Source organism: Cryptosporidium sp. chipmunk genotype I (genome assembly GCF_004936735.1).
Source record: "Cryptosporidium sp. chipmunk genotype I strain 37763 chromosome Unknown contig_35, whole genome shotgun sequence".
NCBI classification, from domain to species: Eukaryota; Apicomplexa; class Conoidasida; order Eucoccidiorida; family Cryptosporidiidae; genus Cryptosporidium; species Cryptosporidium sp. chipmunk genotype I.
Genome location: NW_027125617.1, coordinates 60,820 through 84,026, shown reverse-complemented (window position 1 = coordinate 84,026; position 23,207 = coordinate 60,820). Strand labels below are relative to the sequence as shown.

The 23,207-nt window shown below is 37.1% G+C and overlaps 7 protein-coding genes across 7 annotated transcripts; 3 read left to right on the top strand and 4 right to left on the bottom strand.

The window, feature by feature from the left end:
- Window positions 1–360: 360 nt before the first annotated feature.
- ELE39_002938 (uncharacterized protein) lies at window positions 361–1,335 on the top strand (the record flags this gene model as incomplete). Its single annotated transcript, XM_067346042.1, has 1 exon — window positions 361–1,335. One exon carries the CDS (start codon window positions 361–363, stop codon window positions 1,333–1,335), a length of 975 nt encoding a protein of 324 aa, XP_067199935.1.
- A 143-nt stretch (window positions 1,336–1,478) lies between these two features.
- ELE39_002937 (nucleotidase of the calcineurin superfamily) lies at window positions 1,479–3,611 on the bottom strand (the record flags this gene model as incomplete). The annotated part of the gene is made up of 1 exon (XM_067346041.1): window positions 1,479–3,611. The coding sequence occupies one exon, from the start codon at window positions 3,609–3,611 to the stop codon at window positions 1,479–1,481; it is 2,133 nt and encodes a 710-aa protein (XP_067199934.1).
- A 583-nt stretch (window positions 3,612–4,194) lies between these two features.
- Window positions 4,195–4,785, bottom strand: ELE39_002936 (nascent polypeptide associated complex alpha chain with an NAC domain; the record flags this gene model as incomplete). Its single annotated transcript, XM_067346040.1, has 1 exon — window positions 4,195–4,785. The coding sequence occupies one exon, from the start codon at window positions 4,783–4,785 to the stop codon at window positions 4,195–4,197; it is 591 nt and encodes a 196-aa protein (XP_067199933.1).
- A 927-nt stretch (window positions 4,786–5,712) lies between these two features.
- On the top strand, window positions 5,713–6,978 carry ELE39_002935 (DNAj with transmembrane domain within C-terminal region; the record flags this gene model as incomplete). The annotated part of the gene is made up of 1 exon (XM_067346039.1): window positions 5,713–6,978. One exon carries the CDS (start codon window positions 5,713–5,715, stop codon window positions 6,976–6,978), a length of 1,266 nt encoding a protein of 421 aa, XP_067199932.1.
- A 313-nt stretch (window positions 6,979–7,291) lies between these two features.
- ELE39_002934 (TRAP-C2 extracellular) lies at window positions 7,292–18,901 on the bottom strand (the record flags this gene model as incomplete). The annotated part of the gene is made up of 1 exon (XM_067346038.1): window positions 7,292–18,901. The coding sequence occupies one exon, from the start codon at window positions 18,899–18,901 to the stop codon at window positions 7,292–7,294; it is 11,610 nt and encodes a 3,869-aa protein (XP_067199931.1).
- Window positions 18,902–19,441: 540 nt separating this feature from the next.
- On the bottom strand, window positions 19,442–20,917 carry ELE39_002933 (phosphate phosphoenolpyruvate translocator with 9 transmembrane domains; the record flags this gene model as incomplete). The annotated part of the gene is made up of 1 exon (XM_067346037.1): window positions 19,442–20,917. The coding sequence occupies one exon, from the start codon at window positions 20,915–20,917 to the stop codon at window positions 19,442–19,444; it is 1,476 nt and encodes a 491-aa protein (XP_067199930.1).
- An 884-nt stretch (window positions 20,918–21,801) lies between these two features.
- Window positions 21,802–22,935, top strand: ELE39_002932 (mitochondrial processing peptidase beta subunit; the record flags this gene model as incomplete). The annotated part of the gene is made up of 1 exon (XM_067346036.1): window positions 21,802–22,935. The coding sequence occupies one exon, from the start codon at window positions 21,802–21,804 to the stop codon at window positions 22,933–22,935; it is 1,134 nt and encodes a 377-aa protein (XP_067199929.1).
- Window positions 22,936–23,207: the final 272 nt, after the last annotated feature.

The window sequence follows — 23,207 nt, the reverse complement described above, 5'->3', positions numbered from 1 at the left end:
GCAGAGCAAAGAAATCATAATTCAAAAATGCGCTTTGAAACGAAAATGTAAAAATTTGAAAACCTTATTCTGGAAAGCTTCAAAATCCAATAAGAATCTACTATAAAATAACTGTTTTAATTCGAATAATAAATGTATCTTAATTTGTAATTAGTTATTTTTACCCCGCATTAAAACACTGCCGATACTAAATCTAAAATGTTGCCGCCCGTCCACAAAAGTGCACATTGCGGCGCCGTCAAAGGTGACTTGGGTGAGGCAATTGGGGAGTTTTACGAAGCCTTGATTGTCGCGTTAATGCTGGCATTTTCTTCGGATCTTAAATAGAGTGAAAAGGGACTGGATGTGAGGCTGAATTACATGAGTCCAACTAAATCAGAAAAGGGTAAGGACTTGGTTGTTTTGGACGGATGGATCAGTTCTTTGGATTTGGAGGATTTGGATCCGAGGGAGAAATACTCTAGAGTGGTTCAAAGAAGATTTGAGAGATCGATGAAGGAGCTGGAAGAAAGGGAGAAACATGGCCACCCTTTCGTTAAGTGCAGGTCATGTTTCTTAGTTAAGAAGGACCATTGTATATGTATGGGTCTTTCAGGACTTGCAGAGAAGATCAGAAAAGTGTATGCTTATCCAGAAATCAGGTTCATTATTTTTATGAACGATCGCGAGTACTTTAAGTCATCAAATACGGGAAAGCTCGTGAATCAATTAATTCCTGGATCAGAAATTTTAATTCATGGAATTCCAGGTAGCTTTGAGAGGTTAGAGGAGATTCTTTCACAAGATTTACAAAGCTATAATGAGACTGTAATACTATATCCTAGCAAAGATTCAAAAAGCGTTTTTGAGTATTTTTTGGATTTAAAAGAAAACAAGTATTCAGAAATTTTAGATAAAAAAGACGAAAATAGGTCGCCTTCCATAGAATTTTATAAAAAACTCAAACTTAAGGTAATACTAATTGACGGTACTTGGTCCCAAGCAAAAAGTATTAACAAATCTTTACCAGAAGAGATTAAAAGAATTGTAATAAATAGTAAGTTAATTTCTGATTTTGGGCCACTCAGAAAACAGAATAAAGTCGGAAATATATCCACAGTGGAGGCTGCATCTCTATTAATTAAGGATATTAAACAAGTGCTTTCAAGCAAAATAGGCGATGACGTTGCAACTAACAATATATCTCATCTTAATTTACAATCCAATCTCCTTGAGGAATCCTTGAAATTATTGATCAAACATGTTATTGCTCAATGTAAGAGGGAATATCTTAGAGAGATTCTCGAAAGTAGAAATGAAAAAAGATTCAGTATGTACAAAAGAGAAACTATATAGATTTGTTTGCTCCCGAATTTGCGTTAAGCATTAGATCGTTTAGAAATTTCTAAAAATATATATTTGGATCACCCATTTAAAGTTCTTTACTTTCTCCTCGTGGTTTCCACTTTTTAGACTAGTGTGTACATGTAAAGTCTGAATCAGTCAACCCTTTCAATTCCAGATTCAATCAATGGATCTGGAGCATTTCCTTCTCTAATAATCCTCCCTTCTCTTTCGACTTGAATCATAAAGCAGTACTCAGGCCCATCCACAATCTTCTCTTCAATTCTACGAATGTTCTCTTCATTCAGAATTGTTTCGTGAGACTCATTAGATCTGCCAGAGGCGGAATTTGGAGTGAGCTGATGAATATTATCATTCTTGAAAGATACCCTTGATGGAACTTTATTAAGGCCAATCATAGTTTGTTGTGGATTTAAAAGAAAAGTTTTAAGCTTTCTCGCAGTTGCAAGGTTATGAGGTTTTCTATAACCATTAGCAAGAGCTGCTAAAGAAAATACATTTCTTACCAAGGTTGGAAGAGGAGGCATATCTTCTGGGTTACTTAAAAGTTCGCACTTTGTGAAGCTATCAAATCCATCCTTCCCTGTATAGAGGAATTCCTTGGTGACTAGAGTATAAACTCTATCAAGTTCTAAAGGGTTAAATACCATTGGATTTTCCAAATCTTGGATATAAACTGAACCAGGTACAATTCTTTGTCCAGGAGGGAGATCACCATTAAACCTGAATTTAAGTCCTGAAACTTGAGAGAATCTTCCATCCTTACTTGGCCACTGGCTAACACTATTTTCCAGTATGTCCAAAAGTATATTCCCGGGAACTCCAAGTTTAACTAAATTGTCTACAAAAGGCAACATCATCAAAATATCTTGATTTCGAACTGGTCCAATATTAAAGACACAGTCTGATCTGATTGTCCCTGAGTTTATAAGAGCTATTTCAGTCTTAGCTGCTGATCTCATAATATCAGTAAGCCAGTTACCTGCATTAGTTTCAGAAGTTCTGATCACTGAGAATCTAGTCTCCAATCTAACAGCACATTCACCAATAATCTTATCCATTTGAGTTGCAAGATCACGAAGGTACTTATTGACCATCTTTGTTACATGTCTATTAGGGCTAAATGTACTGACATCAATATAGCTCCAAGACATTATAGACCCTCCTGAGAATCGTTTAAGATAAATATCTCCTCCATCTTTGTAATTAGGAATAAGTCTCTCCTCATAATTAGAACTGTCTTTTGGCTGATCCAAAACAAATGAGTACCTACAAGACTCCAAATGGAGCTTAGAATCTGATTTTGGACATACTAAGCAATGTTTTTCAGGCTTAATTACAATCATTGTCAAATCACGAAAATCTGTTCCACTCTTTGCTACTACAGAGTTTCCAATTTCCTTCACACCATAGTACTCATGATCATGACCACCTAAAATTAGGTCAATATCATCAGCTCCCTTAGCAAGAAGTTCGTCATTTGGAGCTCTCATATGGGTTAAAGCAATGATTAATTCTGCATCTTTTTCTCTTAAGATTTTGGAAATTCTGTTTGCCTCCTCGACAAAGTCTTTGTAAATGACATCCTCTTCAGAAATGGTTGGAAGAGTTTTAAGCCAATCCTTTTCTACCAGACCCATAATTCCAATTCTTCTTCCCTGCCATTCAAAAAGTCTGTATGTTCTTGCATTTGCCAATGGCTCACCAGTATAAGCATCATACACATTGGAAAGAATCCATTGAAAGTTACAGGATCCTGCCAAATACTCAAGGTGATCTACTCCAAAATCAAAATCATGGTTTCCAAAGCAAGCTGTATGTACTCTCATCATGTTTAAGAAGGGAACCATATGCCGACCTTTTGTTGTTACCGACATTATTGAAGGATTAAAAACATCTCCAGAAAATAGCAAAAGAGGGTTTAATGAACGGAAACTTTTTAATGCCTCTACAAACCTAGCAACTCCTCCTGTACCATTCACATCCTCTTCAATATTATAAACATCATTAAAATGTAGTATACAAATATCGTCTTCCGGTCCAAATGGAGAATCATAGTCATAGAAAGTTTCCCCTGTTAGACCTATCGAAATACATCTTTGCATATTTTGAATCGGAGCTCCCTTTCCCACAATATTATTGAAATTCGTATACATTTTTTCCAAGTTCTTCCTGTTTTCCGGATCTGCTGACTTGTTATGCCTTTCACTGGGAACAGATTCTGATTCTGTATTTGAAAGCGGTGAAAGAGGATCTTGATCTTCCATAATTAAGCCTAATTATCCCACAATATTCACTCGATTTTTAATTAGTCTTTAACAAAAATTGTCAAATTACCCAAATTAATATCTTTTAATGCTGCCAATTTTCAGTAATTACTTGTGGGTCTTGGCGCCAAAGTTATCTGAAAAATAAGTATTCATAAAGTTTAGTTATTTAAAGTTAAAATTAAATCGGATAAAGTATGGAAAAAGAAAAGAATTCGATACTCTTTCGTATTTAATTAAAATTCCGTTTCTATTGAGAAGCTACTGCATTTTATCACAGTGAATCTGCAAATTTTTAGCTTCTATACGACCCCTCACCCCCTCCATTCTCCTCCCCTAATGAGCTTATTTAGGCGTAAAAGAAGTTGATCTAAATAATCTCAGAAATTATATAAAAATTTGAGAAGATTGTTTCCGTAAAGAAGAAATAAATTGATAAAAAACAGCGAGAATGGAATGAAATAATCTTTTTCTTTTTTAAAAAAAAAGTATTACAAAAAAGGTCAATATAATCCTAAGTAGAGATCAGACAAAACTTGTTCTTGATAATCTCTCTATTTCACTCTTTGTAAGCCCCTTTTTATTAAGGAGATAGAGACAAAATTGCTTCAACCACATCATTATTATTAGATTTAAGTGCTTTAACGGCTTTTGCTCTCGAACATCCTGTCTGATTAATTACCAAATCAATATTGGCGGAGTCCACTCCAGTTTCATCCACATCTTCTTCATCAGCTACGTCATCCTTGCTGCTGGAAGCTGCAGGATTATTCTTTGATGAATCGTCGTCTTGGGTCTTCATAGCAGCAAGCTTCTGCTCTAATTGGGAAGTAGCATTTGCCAAAGCAGCAGCTTGGGAAGCCGTGTTACGATCCTCCAACTTTGCATCTCCAAAAACAATGTAACTCTTTGTTCCTGGGACGCAGTATACCTCAGGATTTACAATTTGAAAAGAGAGGCCTCTAGCTCCTCTAACAACAACCTTTTCAAAATCTGAAATTGGCTTAAGCCCTAATTTTTGAACTAACTTTCTGTTTTTTTTCTCACCCTTGTTATGTCTTGGGCGAACACCCTCGGCCTTTCCTGAGTTTAAGTCCTCATCTTCCGATGACTCTCCACTGCTAATTTGGTCATCATGTACTTCCACAATCTTTGGCTCCTGTTCTCCTACCATTTTTTGTTTGTTATATATATTTTATCAGTTTTGCCACTTTATGACTTCTATTTGTTTATTCAATTTTTTTTAGTTTCCCCGTCCTCCTGTCTTTATTGTTCCGACTTGACACTTGTTGAAATTAATTTTTTTTTAAAACTAACTTAACATTTATTTGCCTCTATTTATTTCCAACTTTTATTAACTTTACCTTGAATATATTTAAATATTAATTTACATTTTTTTCACTTTTATTTCATAGCACTTCACATTTCCCGCCCGAACTCCTGATCACCGGTACCCCCAAAGCATTCAAGCGGGGTTGGCGCTAAAATGTAATTTACATATGGAAAAAAAATTGAAATTTTCGTCAAGATCTTTTGGAAATTGTGTAAAAAAGACAAAAAGGATCCCCTGTATTTATATGAAAATATAATACTTAAATAAGGTATTCGTTGCTATACAGGTTGTAGATTTGTACCTATAATACATATATATATACATTTATCAGCGTTAATTGCTTCCAAGAGGAGCGTACGAGGAGTAACAACTGTCCGGGTTTTCCAAAAGTGAAAGACTGCAATGTATGTAAAGTTGTTTTAGGCTGAAGGCAGCGAAGAGTTATTTTCACAGATTCGTTTGAAGTGGAAGTTTTAACGTTAAGAAAAACTCTGGAGGAGCAGCATTCCCATTTGAATCAAGCTTTGGATATTTCTTTCTAGATCAATATATCTCTCAGACTCTGCAAGTAATAAGCTTCCAGTCATCTTTAAGTATCTTTTCTGCACAGATAATTTTAAGGTTAAAGAGTTTAGAGATTCATTAAAAGGAATATAGATTTTAACCAAAAAGTAGAGTATGCTTTTTATATAATTACCTAGTACTGTGTTCTAATATTGTAAAGGCTCATTCAAATATCTTAAAGTGAAGTCTGAATCTATTAGAGCCATGGATAGTAATAAAGAAGAGGCTGATAGATGTGTAATGTTAGCAAAGAAGGCTATTCATGGGGGGGATCTGGACAAGGCTAGAAGGCTGTTGGAAAAGGCTAACAGGATGTATCCCAGCCAGACCGTTATAGAAATACTCAATCATCTGAAATCTGATGGTTCTGGTACTCCAGAAAGGCATAACAATCACCAGACCCATCATACCCATCACCATTGTCATAAGCCATCATCTCCAAGAAACATTCACAGCCAAGCTAAGGGAAAAAAACGAAGTGAGGATGAAGATTCTCGCAATTCAAATACAGGGAGATCAAATAACAGCTCAAGATCTGCATCAGAGAGTTCAGAAAGTATGTGTAAACGTATTTTAAAGGCAAAAAACTTTTATGATACTTTGGGAGTACCAAAGGATGCAGATGATGCTGCAATTAAAAAGGCATATAAGAAGCTAGCACTACAACTCCATCCTGATAAATGCAAAGCTCCAAGTGCAGAAGAGGCATTCAAAAGAATTGCTCTGGCCTTCCAGACTTTATCTGATGCAGAGAAGCGAAAGAACTATGACGCATTTGGAGAGGATGGGCCTCCAATGCATTCAGCTTCTGGCGATGTTAGGTATTATCAATATCACCAGGGGGATGGGTTCCTAACACCTGAGGACCTGTTTAGAATGTTTTTTGGAGGTATGCCTGCAGAGGTATCATTTCACAGACAAAGGTTTCCAAACAGAAGTAGTCATTCAAGATCTCACACTAGAACTTATACAACTAATATGAATTCAGGGGTGGAAACACCTAATGGATTACATACAGGACCAATATGGCAAAAAATAGCAGGAATTATTCAGATACTTCCTGTTTTATTAATGCTATTTTTAGCCATTATGGGTAACTTTATGCCAACTTTATTTCCAGAAGAGAAGCCAATATACAGCTTTAATAGGACCAGAGAATACAGTAAGCAAAGATGGACGGAAATAAACAATGTGAGCTTTTACACGAATCCAAAGGCAAACTTTGACTCAAAGTTTCCGCCAAACTCTTCAAAACTGCAAGAACTGGAAGTGAAGATAGAAATCATCCATTTCACCAGAGAATGTGGTATAGAAGAAAGAACTATATTGCAAGATATTGCATATGCAAAGTATTATCAGAGTAGAAGCAAATTGAAAGAAATCCAGAATAGAAGTAAGCCTAATTGTGATAAACTTAAATGGCTTAGAGATAAGTATCCAAGCATATATAGACAAACTATGAGAAATTAAGGTGGTAACGTAATCAATATTTTGTGAAATTACTATATCAATTGCAATTTGCTTGTGATTATCTCAATTATTGATAATTCTTTGCTTTAATCTCCTAATTTATTATGATTATATCATTATTAATAGTATTAGAGTAGTAGTGGTAGTAATATTAGTGGTTCTAGTTGTTCTTATAATTATATTTACCTTTAATTTCTTTTATTACCTTTAAATTCTTTCAAAATTGATGGGATGTTTTGATTAACTGGACGGGATAAGAATTCTGGATATTAAATGGTGCCAAGTTTAGGCCTTTAGGGGGCTTAGATTAAGTTTAGGTGGCCTTCCCTGTCGCACTTGCACCGTCGTTCCCTTGATCAATTAAGTTATTTAGACTCTCCCAGGAAGAAGAATGAGGTGAGGAGATGTGATTTGATAGCCTTTCTTGATCCTGGAGGATCATATTTGAGTTCTCTGTGGTCAGATCATAACTCATATTTTCCGTATATCCAATACCAGAAAGCTGAAGCAGCACCCTCCTAGCATTTTCAATTCTCTCAAACTGATCCATATCATACATTTCAGTCTGTCTCTTGTACCTAAATATCCAGGAAAGCCAAATTCCAATGATAATGATGAATATAGTAGAGGCGATTACAATACAAGCAATCAAAGTTTTAATTGAGAAGATGTGAGTCATAGTTACTTCTATACCTCTTTTAATATTACTAAAGTCTGTTAAGGTACCCTTAACACATATTAAAGGTTCAGACTCCCAAGTTCCATTATTACAAGTTAATAAGTAGTATCCTCTTCTAATTGCCTCATCGAGTGTTGAAATGCCTTTGTAACTTTTGGAAATATGCAATTCCTCCTGTAGTACTATTGAATTACCATTTTTATTAGTAATTAATTTATCTCCCTTATCTTTAGGTAATTTTGAACGGCTTGGAACCGCAGATTTACCAGACTTTGGAGAAAGATAGTGATCTTCACTACAAAATACTTTTCTTTGATCATTATGTCTGTACTCTCTTCCAACAACACTGCTACTGGATCCCAAGCTTAAACTAGTCAAGTTTGTACAAGATTTTCTGCATTCTAGTCTGGGAGCGGTCCAAATCCCATCCATACATTGAATGGTATCCACTATGATGGCTGAGGTGCTTCTATAATCATCAGAGAAACATTCAACCTGAGCTTTAAATCCATGATTTACCATTTGACCCTGCTGCTTCTTCAATCCAAGTATAGTTGAGTCTTGTTTAAATTTAAGACCAATTGGAAGCTCTGGAAGAGCCAGACATTTTCGGTTACATCTGAGACCAGAAGACGCCTCCCACCTTCCATTATTACATGTCAAGGTATCCGGCGATCTTCCTGTTGAAGGAGAATAGTTGTTGTTTGAACAAGAAATTGAGAACTTAGATCCATGACTCATTGACTTATGATTATTTGAAGTTCCATAGCCTGCTGAGGAGGTGAATCCAGACGTAGAAAAAGTAGATTGGCTAGAAATAGGAACTACCCTATACCTACTTGCATCTTGTAGATACTGGTGGTTAATAGAGCATGGTTCAGAAGGTAAGTCTTTGTTTAAGTAGGAAAACCCAATTGAATTCATCCATGGTAACGCTGGAGCTGTGGAATTGGAGATACCTAGAGAAGAAATTGGCTCTGAAACTACTTCAATCAGTCTAACTCTGCATTCTTCGCCATATGAATCTCCAAGTTCATAGCAAAACTCTAAACTCCATTTTCTTTGAATCTTGTCCATTTGTCCTTCTAAAAGCAACCTCTCATCCAAATCAATCAACTCAGTTGATCCAGTATCAATTACTATATCGACCAAAAACTTAAATTCTTTGTAACCTGCAGTCGAATAGGGAGCACTGCTAGTAAAGAATACCTTTGTAATATCAGAATCCAAAATTCCAAGACTTCTACTAACTATCCTAGAAACTGCTAAGGGAGTCTGAGGGTCGTCTGCTAACCCTGAGTCTGGATGATCCAGAGCCAAAGTCATCCTTGTTTGCATTCTCGGAAGGCCATCTGAACAAGTTCTATCCAAGCTCATTCCACACATTTGCTCAAGTCGCGAAATAGACCACATAGAATTCAAGGATGAGGAAAATGATTCACCTAGCATTGAAGATCCTCCTCCTCCATGTGGCTGGTCATCTAATAACTGTGTCAAAGATTGGTATAGATCAACAGCCACTGAAGTACAGCAGCCCAAAGTTTCTGCCAAAATTGAGTATCTTGCTCTACAGGTTGTGGAGCATGTCCCTCCTTGCCTTGTTCCGCCAGACTTGGAGGATGATCCTGCAAGGCATCCCTTAAAAAGATCCTCCAAAGGCTGATAAATCTCAGGATACATTGAAGAGGATTGGCAATCTCCTCTGTCCCAGTTACAAGCTTCATTAAAACACTGTAGATCACACATTCCATCTCCAACATAATAACTAAAGCATCCGTTGCTACAATAATTCTCCAGCTTATGTACCTGGAAGCCAACCATTGAGCCATCTTTATTGATTCCTCCACTTAAATAATGAGGGTCTTTGCTCCAATCCTCATGTTCTGAGCTGCTAATTTCCATTCCTCCTTCTTTTTGAACTTCCAATCCAAATCCAGTGGCACTGATCTTCTCTGCTTTAGGCAAGTTTGTATTTTTTGTGTTTTTTATTTGAGCTTCTTTTCCGACACTCTGCTTATGAGAGAGAGAAGCCTCCAAAGCAAAAGATGCCCCTGCAAATAATAATGGCCCACAAGATTGGCCCTTTGAGTTCTTTACACAAAAATGCCTAGAGTAGTGTCTAAGAAGAAGCCCTAGCGACTCAGATTGTGGATCTAATGCTAGTTGTCCGAACCTTTGTAGTGAAGATCCAAGGCGTCCAGCTACAATCATGAAACACCTCGAGTGACATGGATTCAACAAGAGAGTCTTGCTCTTGATCGGATTTCTCTCCAACAATATTGATAAAGATTCCTGACAGTGAGTCCCGCTTGCTGTACTTGTACAAAGCAGATCGAGCCAACCCTCATTGGATTCCTCTAATAGAACCTCCAAATTAGAATATGTACTACTGTTTGGCGATGATCCTGAGAATCCTTCAGTCTCTATATTGCCAGTATTAGATCCTGTGGACGGTGAAACTGGCCTATTACTTCCTGTACCAAAGTCAGATTTTCTTAAGGGTGAGCTTGGAAGAGGATATCCCCATGCTGTGTGGAGCTGCGTAATTGCATCAAAATACCTCAAGTGATTTCTATAGCAGCTCTCTGGACGACATCTTGACTTAAATATATCAAAGGCAGCCGAAACAAAGTCTTGAGAGTCCATCCCAATAGAAATAGTTTCCTTTATGCTACTGAAACAGTATTCTCTATCAGTCTCTTTTCCCAACTTAGGATCTCCTGATAGGTTACTTTTTTTGCTATCTTCCTCACTTTCAGAGTTAGAACTTAAACCAGAATCCAAGCTTGATCCAGATTTTGGACTCGAATCTGAACTAGAGTCAGAGATTGAACTTATTCTAAAGTCGAGATCAACTCCAATAGTCTGAGTTCCATCTTCTTTCTCTAAACCCTCTTTGTAAGCCTCTGTAACTGGAGTTGTATAACACCAAGAATCTATGAGCTGCTGAGCAAACTCTATTGTATTGCATAGTGGTCCTCTACGGTTTCTATATGTATTAATAACCTCCTGCAAACGAAGGAAACAAGAAGTTCTTCCTGAACTTGTGCCTCTACAAAAGAGATCCATTTGAACCTTATCAGGTACCCTATCATAAATCAAAGATCCACAGCCATCATTGATCAGAATTGTTCTAAAATCTTGGGGTAAACCACAACATGAGTTTTCCGGTTCAGAATATCCCGAGGCTCTGCCTTTAACAGAATATGAAAATTGACTTGTAGATGACGATAATGAAATAGGAGATGCGGATGAAACACCTTTTCCCCCACATTTCAAGTAAGCATTTTGAAGATACCGAAGAGGTCTCTTTAAAAAGACTGCCTCTTTAGCTCCAAAACGGGAGCTTCTAATCAACGGCATGGATATCCCACTAGTATAGAATAAGTTTCTGGCCTCCTCATCCATCCCGACTCCTTTTTGCCCAGAATAGAACTTGTCCCAGTCTGATTTGAGTATTCTTACCATTCTATGTCTTTTAAACCTACTCTTCATATTCCTATCAGCTGTATCATCTGATGCCAATCTGGAATTAGATACTACTGCCTGCTGAGAGTCCCAACTCCGAATATCAAATTCTTTTGGAGCCAGTCTAACTCCTCTTGAAGCAAATTGGGTCTTTAAAGTTGCTACAAACCTTTTTGAAATGGTTTGATCCTTTAGAGCTGCCTCAAATGATGATTCCCTTCCTCTAGACGAAGATAAGAAGAATCCCACATCAAATAGTATATATAGTGATCCTAGGTCTGACTTTCCTATGCCTTGGTTGTTCTTCTTCTGAATCTTTCTTCTATTTTCAGGATTGTCCACTTGAATTCCAGTTATTTCACTATTTTTTTCTTTCTCCTCTTCATCTATTTCCTGCTCTTGATTCTGTTCACTTCTTAAGTTGTTCAAAACTTCTAAGAACTCTTGACAATTATCGCAGGTAACTGGGCATGCAATTGACACCTTAACATTAGCAGAAACTCCGTCAGGAATACTTCTATTAAATTGCTTTGCAAGCTCTTCTAAGGTTTTGGAACAAAAAGGTTTAAGCATAGAGCAGTTAATCCCAAATGACTTCAATTGATGATTTTGATCCTCACATTTGACATCCTGTTGACCTAAAATATTCTCAAATCGTGTTGTACTAATTGCCTCTATTCTTAATCCATTTGGCTGATACACAGGAAGAGTTGAGTATAAAGCTGTGTAAATAGAAGATACTGCAGTAAAATCTAAATCGGATGCTTCTTCTATCTCCAGTTCCACCTGCATTACCTCAACATGTGGCTCCTCACACTTGAATGTTTCTGGTAATATATATACACTGCTTTTTATGTCACAAATAGCCTCCACTGAGTCCTTTTTGTTAGAAGATGAGTATCCTGAATTGCATGAAACTACTAATTTGCTTACTCCAAAGGCTGAACTCGTCTCCTTTTTTTTCTCCTGGTTTCCTGAAATTCCTGTTGCTTCAGCTTCAGATCCTTCTTCCTGTGTATTAGAGGATTTGAAGTCCAACAAATAGCCGTTACCCCAATGCTTTGTGGATTTTATTGAGCAGAATGATTCTGAGGATCTAGTGTCCATTAATTGATCAGCTCCTAGCCCTCCTTGAAATGGACTACAATAATTACAAGATCTTGCACATACATCACTTAACAGAAGATATTCTTTCTCATCTCCAAATCTCTCAGCCAGAGAAAAACTGACTTGTAATAAAGGCATATCACAGCCATATCCTTGAATACTTGCTGTCTCTATTGCAATCCTGCACTCACCAGGTTGTAGCCTAGAATCATCATCACATTCACTTCTGCATCTTCCACACGACCTTGGACAGTGATCATAGACTTTTCTATTCATACTGAATGCTGAAGACTTTCTATTGTCTCTAAGAACTGTTCTTTCTGAAAGTGACTCATTGCAAACTTCTGATAGATTTACCGAAAAGTTCATAATATCTCTGCACCTTCCTGTAACATAAGAAATATATACGTCATCCTTGCATACTCTATTTTCCTGACGATCCTTATCATCTTTATCCTTTCCTGTGGACTTCTTGTCGTTGCTAAAAGCTTCACATAAGCCACATGAATCTGCACAGGCATGTCTTAGTAAAGTATCTTTGGGAATGTCATCGGGTATGGAAGAGCCTGGGAGATCTTTTAGTAAAGTAGAACAGTCAAAAATAGATGTGATTTGTTCACAGCTAAAGCCAGAAAGTTCCTCTACTTGGGGATCATCTCTACATTTTTGGCCTTTTTCCTTTAACATTGAGAAGAACTCTCTGTCTAAATCTGAATCTTTGTAGTCATTATTTCCTTCATGCTGATCTCTACTTTCTTTAACTCTCCCAGTAGAATCGATCTCATATCCTTTTTTTTTATTACTAGAAATCTCATGATCCTTATCTAAGACTTCTTTCTCCTCATCTTCGTTTTTGACTCCTTTACAATCCCCATCATCAAAATTACAGGCCTCATTGTTACAGGCCTTATCACAGACAGTGTTCCCTTTAAACCATTCCGGGCAACCAACAGAACATTCTCTACATCTGTTACAAGTTGAAGGACACACCCTCCAAATTGGAGTTCCTTCAGGAAGCCCATAAGTCTTTGCTGCTGGAATTGATGCATTGCACATTGAAGATAAGTTCTTGCAGCTAATACCTTTCTTAGCCACTTCTGGCTGATCTTCACAATATCTCCTTTCATTGAAGATTACGGTATAGGGCCTTTCCGCTTTTATATCCACGCTCTTACTTGTTTGATCATTCTTTTCATTACTAGTAATCCCATCTTCATCCTTTCTATTGGAACAGTTCTTACATGTTAACCTACATAATTCTCTTAATTTTGTACCAGGCTTAATTCTATCCGGAAGTTTAACTCCAGCCTGGACAATCTTCTCCAAATTAATACTGCACCCAAAGCTTGTTTTAAGTTCTTCGCAACTCCTGTTAAATACCTCGAATATAATTGGATGATCCTTACAGTTGTTCTTTCCAGAGTTGTTTCTCTTGCTAGAGCTTGAGTTGGGAGACAAATTTGAAGTTGATTCCGAGGAATTCTTGGAATCATTCGGACTCTTTATGGGTAATTTTGGACTTCTAGTGATATTTTCTTCAGAACAATCCCCACCATCAAATTGACATTCTGAATTCTGGCAGCTAATATCACAATAACCATTGTTAATAAACCACTTTGGACATCCAGGAGCACATTCTTCACAGATTCCACATGTCTTTGGGCAAACCTGGCTGATGGTTGAAGAGTGAGATAACCCTGCCTCCAGTGAGGAGGCTGATAGAGGTAGCTTAAGCTGACAAGTCTGCTTAAGAGCCTTACAACTTGCAAGAGAGTCTATCAGCTCTGGAATATCTGTGCAGTTTCTAAACTTTCCTGCAAAATATGTAATTGCACCTTCTGGAATAACTACATTACCTATCAAATCTTTGGAATTCACATCTTCCTTGTCATTAATATAGTCTCTCTCACTACCAATATCTCTCTCATTTACCTTGTTATCTTCTTGATTCTTCTCCTCATCTTGTTCGTTTTTGACTCCTTTACAATCCCCATCATCAAAATTACAGGCCTCATTGTTACAGGCCTTATCACAGACAGTGTTCCCTTTAAACCATTCCGGACAACCAACAGAGCATTCCTTACATTTATTACAAGTTGAAGGGCAAATTTGCCATACAAAACTATTTTCTGGTAATCCATAATTTTGAGGGTTAGGAATATTAATATCGCACATTGTTGACAAAGTTTCGCAAAGTATTCCCTGTTCTTTCACTTCTGGTTGGTCCTCACAGAACCTCTTTTTCCCCATTACGTAAGTGAAAGGTTTTTCTTGTAGATTTCTTCTAGCATCAGGAGTTTCATTAAAAGTATTAAGATCTAAGACTCGAGAACTCAGGTTTGAATTTGAAGAAGATACTTGAGAAAGGAATCTTAAAGGTCTGTTAAAAGAAGCTCTGACAATCTCAGAATCTGTACTGGAATTAGAACTCACTACATTACTATTAAGAGAGTTTGGGTTCTTCACACAAACCAGCTTAAGCTCCACAAACTCTTGAATGATTTTCTGCTGAGAAATGTCAACCAAGCTCCATAATCTATATTTTTCAAATGAAGGATCTCCAAACTCTGGATAAAAGGAATCAATAGAAATCAGGTAAAGCGTTCCGACTGGACCCAATATAATCCTCTGGTGATCTCCTGTAATAAATATTGGTTCGCCAATGTCTCTATACATTATATATGTATATGAGTGCCTTAAGTCCCTTTTATATAGAGTATTAACAGTCCCAATCATCTGAGGAGCTTCTTGTACCATCAAATATGGGCACTCATCTTCTTCACATGCGGGGATTCTTGGGATACCGTCCCCATCAACGTAAAGTAAAGGAGCTCCTTTTGGTTCAATTAGCTGAATAAATCCACTTTCCTTACATTGGTATTTGAAGTAGGGAATAGCTTTGTACTTTCTGAACCTCTTTCCCTGGCCGCATCTAATGTAAACAGTATCGCCTTTTTTGTATTCTCTAATTGTATTGGCACCATCAGCTCCATGGCGTTGAGTATTGTTATAATCTTCTTGGGAGAATTCCATTTCTTGAGTCTGGGCCTGATTACCGACAAAGCCACCCTCAATGAACCTTCCAGAAGAACTGTTTATGCCATTCTGAGAAGTAGCACTCTCCAACACAACCAGGCTATTATCACTACTATCCTTCAGAATGTTCTGATTCCCCTTATTTCTGAGTCTTGAAGCTCCTCCAATTTCCAAAAAATCGTTTCCATTTTCTTTTCTTCCCTGATCTTCTTTTTTTGACAAAAATAGGGAAGCTTCTGGAAGCTTTGGAAGGATACAAGAAGCCTTTTGAAAACTGTTCTTTTCACAATCTCCGTCATCGAACCTACATGCTGCGTTGTTGCAAGCTGGGTCACAGTTCAAGTTCCCTACATCTCTTAGTTGACACCCCGGAGCACACTCAGTACACATTCCACAAGTAGCTGGACAGCCATCCATAATTCTTGCTTCTGGTGGACGATCATCTGGATAAGGTACTCCGTTAGACTTGGCTACATCTATAAGTCGTTTCTGACAGCCAAACATTGCTTTTAAAATAGAACAAGGTACAACTTCCTGTGCCTCTGGTCTATCTATACAAGGTTCTCCTGGGCATTTAAAACCATTACATCCCACTTTTTGGTTAAGCTCAAATTCACATCTACCTCCTCCTGTTGCAGGAACCTGTACTTCTCTCTGCCTTCTTTTGACCCCTCCACCGCAACTTGCAGAGCATGGAGACCAAACAGACCACTGACCAACTTCACAGTCACGTGTTGCAATACACTGAAACTCATTACACGGCTCAAATTCCTTCAAGAATTCACATTTCTTTCCTTCATTTGGTTGAGAAACTACCTCCCTAATTCTAGATCTTGATCCTCCTCCACAACTTTTGCTACATACTCCCCACTCAGTCCATTCCCCGAGTACACAGTCAGACTTACAGGCTTCTCTTGAGCAGGGACGTAAATCCTCGAGATTTGGACATGGAGCGCCTCCTTTTGACTCCCTTTTTACCACTTTCCTTAGTCTTTTTTCTACTCCAATCCCACATTTTGCATCGCAATCAGACCAAGAAGACCATTCTCCTACCTTGCAATCAGAGGGACACTTCTCGCTTCTCGGACACTCCTCTTCAGCATCCAACTTCTCCTCTAACGCCAAACAACTCTCTCCAAGAGCAGGAGCCTCTAAAATCTTTCTTTCTCTTCTCTTATAAGGCTTCTCATCACATCCCCCCAAACACATTGTCCACTCAGACCAAGGTGAAACTTGGCAAGAGCTAGGACAAGGCCCCTCAAAGCACTCTCTCAGCTCCTCAGTGGCCAGTTCACATTTCCTTCCCAAAGAAGGAACCAAAAGCTCCCTTGACCTGCTTTGGAAGCCTTCCCCACAACTTGTTGAGCAAACTGACCAAGAACTCCACTCTCCAACCTGGCAATCAACACTGCATCCTTCTGAAATTCTCACGCACTTAATAGTGTCCTTTAGAGGACCACAAACCTTGGAAGTATACTGGTTTTGCTCCTCATTGCTGGAAATTACAAACCCTCCACTCAGAATTCTCCTCGTTCTCTCCACAACTCCAACTCCACACTTTGTAGAGCAATCTGAAATAACTATTTCCTCGTTCCTTTCATTATCCACTATTACATTTTCTCTGTTCCCCCTTCTGTCCTGGGGACTAGTACTTTTCCTGGACTTTGAGTACCACGGGGAAAGTTCACAACTATACTCGCAAGGATGAGTATTGCATTTTTCTACCTCCAATAGTGAAGGACAGCTACTAGAAACCCCTCTTGTCAGTGGGCGTGAGCCATTCTTTCCAACTCCCCTTCCCGAGTTTACCCTCTCTCTGATTCTCCTTCTAGAACCTCCATCACAATTTGCACTACAGCTACTCCAAGGCCCCCACTCTGTTACCTGGCAAATCTCCATATTCGCATTTTCACAGCCTCCTTCACAGTCCTCAACCTCAAAATATTCATTTTCCTTGGAGCAATCCCTGTCCTTTGGATTAAATATTATCATCTTGTGTCTGTACTTTTTGGGCTTTTCTTTTTCATTCCTATCTGTAATAACCTTGCTGCTATACCTAGTATAACAATCATCCTGACATGTTGACCAGGATGACCAATCTCCAAACATACAGTTGGACTTGCTTACAGAAACTGAGTGATCACATGCTCCTAGGCAGTCTCTACTTTCCTCCAAAATTGGGCAATCACCCTTTCTTGGTAATGAGATTACACTCCTTTGTCTCTTTGAGAGTCCAGGTGAATTACAGGTCTTGCTTGAGCAAGTTGACCACTGGCTCCAATCAGATACTTTGCATCCCTCAGTCAAGCAAGACCTATCATTGCAAGCCTTAGTCTGGAAAAGAGGACCACAAACGCTTTCTGAATTAATAAGATTTTCCGATAAAGCTTCTTCGTTCTCAGGCTCACTTAACAACCATCTGGCTCTTAACCTGGATCCAAGACCACAGCTTGTAGAGCAAGAAGACCAGGATGACCAGTCTCCCATGTTGCACCTAATCAAGGCCTCAACTCCCTGTCTCTCTGATTCATCACATTCCTTATATTCCAATTCATCCTCGCACTTCGCATCCCTCATTCTCCTTCTTGCAATCCTTCTTCTTTTCTTTAACAACTTGTATTTTGAGGCTTCACTATCAAATCCAAGACCTTCATTTTTGTAATATGAGCACAAGGACCATCCTGACCATTCTGAAAGTTCACAAGGATCTGGACAACCCAAATGTAGCCCTGAACAGTCAGAAGGTCTTTCCTCCACTTTACAAGTAAAATTTCCGAGATCAGGTTTAAAAGGAGGATGTAATATCTCTCTCCTTTCTACGCATCCTTGCTCCATTAAACAGGGAGCTCCAGAAACAGCAGATTTGAACTTAAACTCCCCTAAAGTACAATTGCTTGAACATGTATCTTGAATGCACTCTCTTATCTGCCTGGTCTCTGGACACTGAAATAGATTCTGATCTTTTGGAGCCTTAATTACCGACCTCTCTCGCATTTGGTGGCCTATTCCACAAGTTGAAGAGCATCGCGACCAATTACCCCATTCGGAGACCGTACAGCTCAAGGGACAAGGAATATGAGAGTTACATCCTGTTTCTTCAGCCTTGAGGGCTCCACATGTTTCCCCTCCGTTTCTTGGACTTACAACTATTTGCCTTGTTCTAGTCACTCTTCCTCCTGGTCCACAGGTTACAGAACATGCTGACCAAGAAGACCAGGCTGAAAGCTTGCAATCCACCTTCCAACAATCTCCTCCATCAAACTGACAGGAAAGATTGTCGCACTCTGAGTCACAAACTCCATTACCTATGAACCATAAAGCACATCCTGGAGAGCATTCCCGGCATTTGTTGCATGAGCTTGGGCACGCATCCACTACTCTTGTACTCCCTGGTATGCCTGGAGGTAAACTATCTTGAGCCAAATCTTTGAGCAATTTTTCACATCCAAGAAACCCCCCAAACCTCCTTGCCAGAAATGAACATGAATAACCACTTTCTGCTACAGATGGATTATCTTCGCAAACAAGCCCCGAAGAACTCACTATCGGAACCTTTTTAACCGCCCCCTCCGTAATCTCCAAGAAGACCTGAAATATCCAAAATGCTTTTGCTAATAACTTAATATTATTCATTAATTCAAGCTTCTTCCTTTATTTCCAAAAATAAGGACCTTAGTTTCATCCTTTGAAAAACCTCCTTCCTCCACTTTACTACCTCCTCTGCTTTTAAATAACTATTTCTACCTTTCTCGCTCTTTTCTCTCTCTTTATTTCTCTCTTTCTTTCTTTCTCTCTCTCTATCTCTATCTCTCTTTCTGTGTGTGCACTTTTCCCCTTATTTGAACTTCCCTGCTTACTATCTTTCAATTTAATCTTTTAAATCTTTTTTCTGGTCCCTGTCTCCCATCTATTGCTCTCTTAGTTAATTCTTGCTTACTCAGCTTTTCTTTAAATCCAATACCTCCATATTTTATAGACATTATACTTCTACTCTTTCGCGAGAACCCCTCCATTGGCTCAATTATGCAACCATGCATCTTTAATAGATTCAAAAAATCCTTGTAATTTGAATTCTATAACGCCTATCACTAACTATACACCTGAAAAACTTAAATTTTAATATTTGAAAATACATTTTTCTCTGTCTTCAATACAATTTTTACATTTTTCTAACTATATATTACTATAATCTGTATTTTCATCTGAATTTTGTGAGTTTTTGGCGCCAGACTCCAAAAATATAATATCCATGTTATTGTTCAAATCTGCCACTTTTTTCAAAGGAAAATCTCTTTTCTCTACCTCCTCTAGATCCCCAAGCTCTAAATTAACTTGAATTTCTTGAAATTCTTCTTCTTCTATAATACTTTCCATCTTTAGGTAACAACTCACTTCTTTAGAGGTATGATGATCCTCTTCCAGGCTTATTTCCATTCCATCTAATTGGCTAGAGAGCTTAGGAGCAACATCTTCCCCTAGATTACTCTTTGGTTCTTTGTTTATCTCAATTACTTGGGTTTTGCTATAATCCACAATCTGTTTAATCTCAATAGATTCTGAACCAGGATTTTTGTTTTTAATCCTCGTAGCGTGAGGGGTACCCATTTCATTTGGAATTCCCAATCCGACTCTATCAATATACCTTCCCTTCACATATCTAACTTTTTTCTTACTAGAATCCTTTTGTTTATCGAGTGAGTACCATAAAGCACCCAAACTAGTGAGTAAAATCCCCAAAAGTAATTTATCAGTTACGATATTTCCAAATATAAAACATCCAAGTAAACATGTCAGGAGCTGCTTCACATTACCTGCAATATTCATAGCTAAAGGCGACACTATGGTTGAACTCATTAAGCTTAAAACATTTAAACCAAAAGCCAATATTCCTGCAAAGATTAGAAAGACATTTGTCATCAAAAATGAAATTTTATCCATATTCTCAATTTGTTTTGATATCTTCTGTACCTCTCCAAAAATCACTGAAAAGAATCCCAAAGTTAAAGATGCCACAGGGCCAACGTATTGAAGCATAATTATCGGATTAATCTTCAGATTCTCAACCTGCAACTTCTGAGCCACAATGCCTTTCAAAGATGAAACACAACATCCCATGAATACTATAAACAACCCATAAATACTGAGTTCAGGAGTACCATTTACAGTGATTGCTACTCCCAAAATAACCAAAATTACAGGAGGGATCTGAGACAGTCTATAATTATGTTTAAAAAACAGGATTCCCAATGCCATAGTAAAAAGTGGAATTGTGGTTCTTGCCATTTGATGTAGGGAAATGGAGACCAAGTGCAGAGAAGCATTCGAGAACCAAATATTCACTGCTACAATTATACTAAAGACCAAAATACTCTTCTTTTCTTGGAAGCTCAATTCTCCAATTGAAGAAAATCTGGTTTTCTCTACAAGTCTTTTATTCACTAAACCTCCAAACATATGGCTTAGAATGGAGGCAATGACCATGTGAATTAAAGACATTGTAATAGGATAAGGAAAGTAATTATCCATTAACCACTTGGAATAAAGCGTAAATATTAAGCTTAGTATAACCCAAGTTAAGAAAACTAAATGCTTACCTTCTACTACCTTTTTAACTCCATATCCATGTTCTATCTTGATTTGGCTGTCCATTTTCTTCTCCAATCTAAATTTTGTACTTTATAATTAAAAAAAAAATTATGCTCTTATCTCCAGCTTTTTGTAATTTGTCTGTTGATTTAATTTTAACAGTATCGGGTTTGATTTTTGTTATCTATATATTATACTTCTTTATAACTAATTATTCAACTTACACCTCTTAAAATAAACCCTACTTACTGAGCTCAGACAAATCTCTAAATTCTAGCCGTCAGTTAATTTCTTTAAATTCGTGTGAACTTTAATTGATGTAAGATAACTATATTCATTTATATTAAAATTTATCAAACGACTCAAAAAATCCCTTTAAATTTAATATTCCTTCAACTTCTCTTTCCTTAAACCCTGTTGATCAATTTTTTATATCTGAAATTATTTTAATTTTCCCTCTGACGTAATTCCAATTTACCGGTCTGCAAGTATTCACATGTAATCGCACATGCAACTCCCCTCACATGCACCTTAAAATGGATGCATGCCGGTACCACGCTTCCCGCCTAAAGGCAAAACAGAGAGCGCGTGTTATTTTGTCAATTAAGGCTTGATTTTTTTAAAAATATTTTAGGGAAAAAAGGGATTTAAAGAGAAGTGGAAAAACTTAATAATTTGAGATTACATTGCTAATAAAGTATTCCTACCCAATTTATTTGAGGGTTGGCCCATAGTTAAAGCAACTAGGGCTTGATGAGAAGGAAATGTATCTAAGGTTTAAGCCTTTTTGCATTGCATTGCTAGATTATATAGATTTAATAATGCTTTGATTTTTAAAATCGAGAAAAATTGCAGGTAAAAATACAAGAACTCACAAATAGAGGGGATTTATTTTTCTTATCATTTTGAAAATAAAAAGTTTTTAAGCTTTTGGCAAAAAGGAAAAAATGAGCTTAATTTTGAAAAATTCCGTATTAAGACTTGGATGCTCAAATTTGTTACGAGTATTACCTACTAGATATGCAAGATTTAGCAGTACTCTGAGTTTTAAAAGAAACGATTCGGATTTCAAGATCTCCAAACTTTCAAATGGGATAAGAGTTGCAACTATGAAGTTTGGAATCGATAGTATTCCAAATTCTCTCACTTTTGGACTGTGGGTGGATTCTGGAAGTAGAAATGAAGTACCAGGAAAAAATGGGGCTGCTCACTTTTTGGAACACCTCATATTTAAAGGTACTTATAATAGATCTAGAAAAGAAATTGAAAGTGAGATTGAAGATTTGGGTGCCCATTTGAATGCATATACTACTCGTGAACAAACTGTTTACCAAATTAGATGCTTTAATCAAGACTTGCCAAAGTGCATGAATCTTTTAAGTGATATTATTAAAAACTCCAAATTTTGTAAGTCTGCTATTGAACAGGAAAAAGGAGTTGTTCTGAGAGAAATGGAAGAAGTGAACAAATCTGAAGAAGAGCTTATTTTTGATGATTTACATAGAGAAATGTTTAAGAACCATCCACTTGGAAATACTATTCTTGGGCCAAAAGAAAATATTCTTGGATTTAAAAGAGAAGATTTGATTAATTATATGCTTACTAATTATATTCCTGAGAAAATGATGATTTTAGGAGTTGGTAATATTGATCATAGTTATTTCAAGAATATTGCTGAGAATTACTTTGGAAATGAATCCAGTCATTCCAGAAATTCACTGAGCTTGAAGAATCAAAAAAAAAAGAGTTGTTTATTCAATTTCCAAGATATAAACGAAATGAATTTTATTAATAAACCTGTATTAGTACATAAAAAAACCAGTGTTGATGGAAAAAGTCTTCTTGCCATGGCATACAATGGTACATCTTGGAAATCAAAAGACTTTCTTAAAGTTATGTTTCTTCAAAGTATGCTTGGAGAATATGGAACGAATAATATAAATAGAGTAACTGGCTATAAAAACCAGATTATTGAAAGGATTCTTTCTGGTATTAAAGACCATGTTGAATTCTTTGAAACCTTTAATACTTGCTACAAAGACACAGGTAAGTTATGCCTCGCTTTGTCATTTTATTTTTAATATATCTTTAGGATTATTTGGATGGTATCTAAAAAGCAATAGTGATCTTAGTCACAAAGATATTATGGAAAATGCCAAATTAATTAGCTCCAGATTTAAAAATCTCCATTCTTTAATTACTGAAGATGATATTATCAGAGTTAAGAGAATTCTTTCATATCAATTAACTTCATTATATGAAAATTCTGGAACATTGTTTGAAGAAATTGGTAGAGATTTAATAGTAAACAATCATTATACCAGTATTGATGATAAACTTAAACAAATACGAG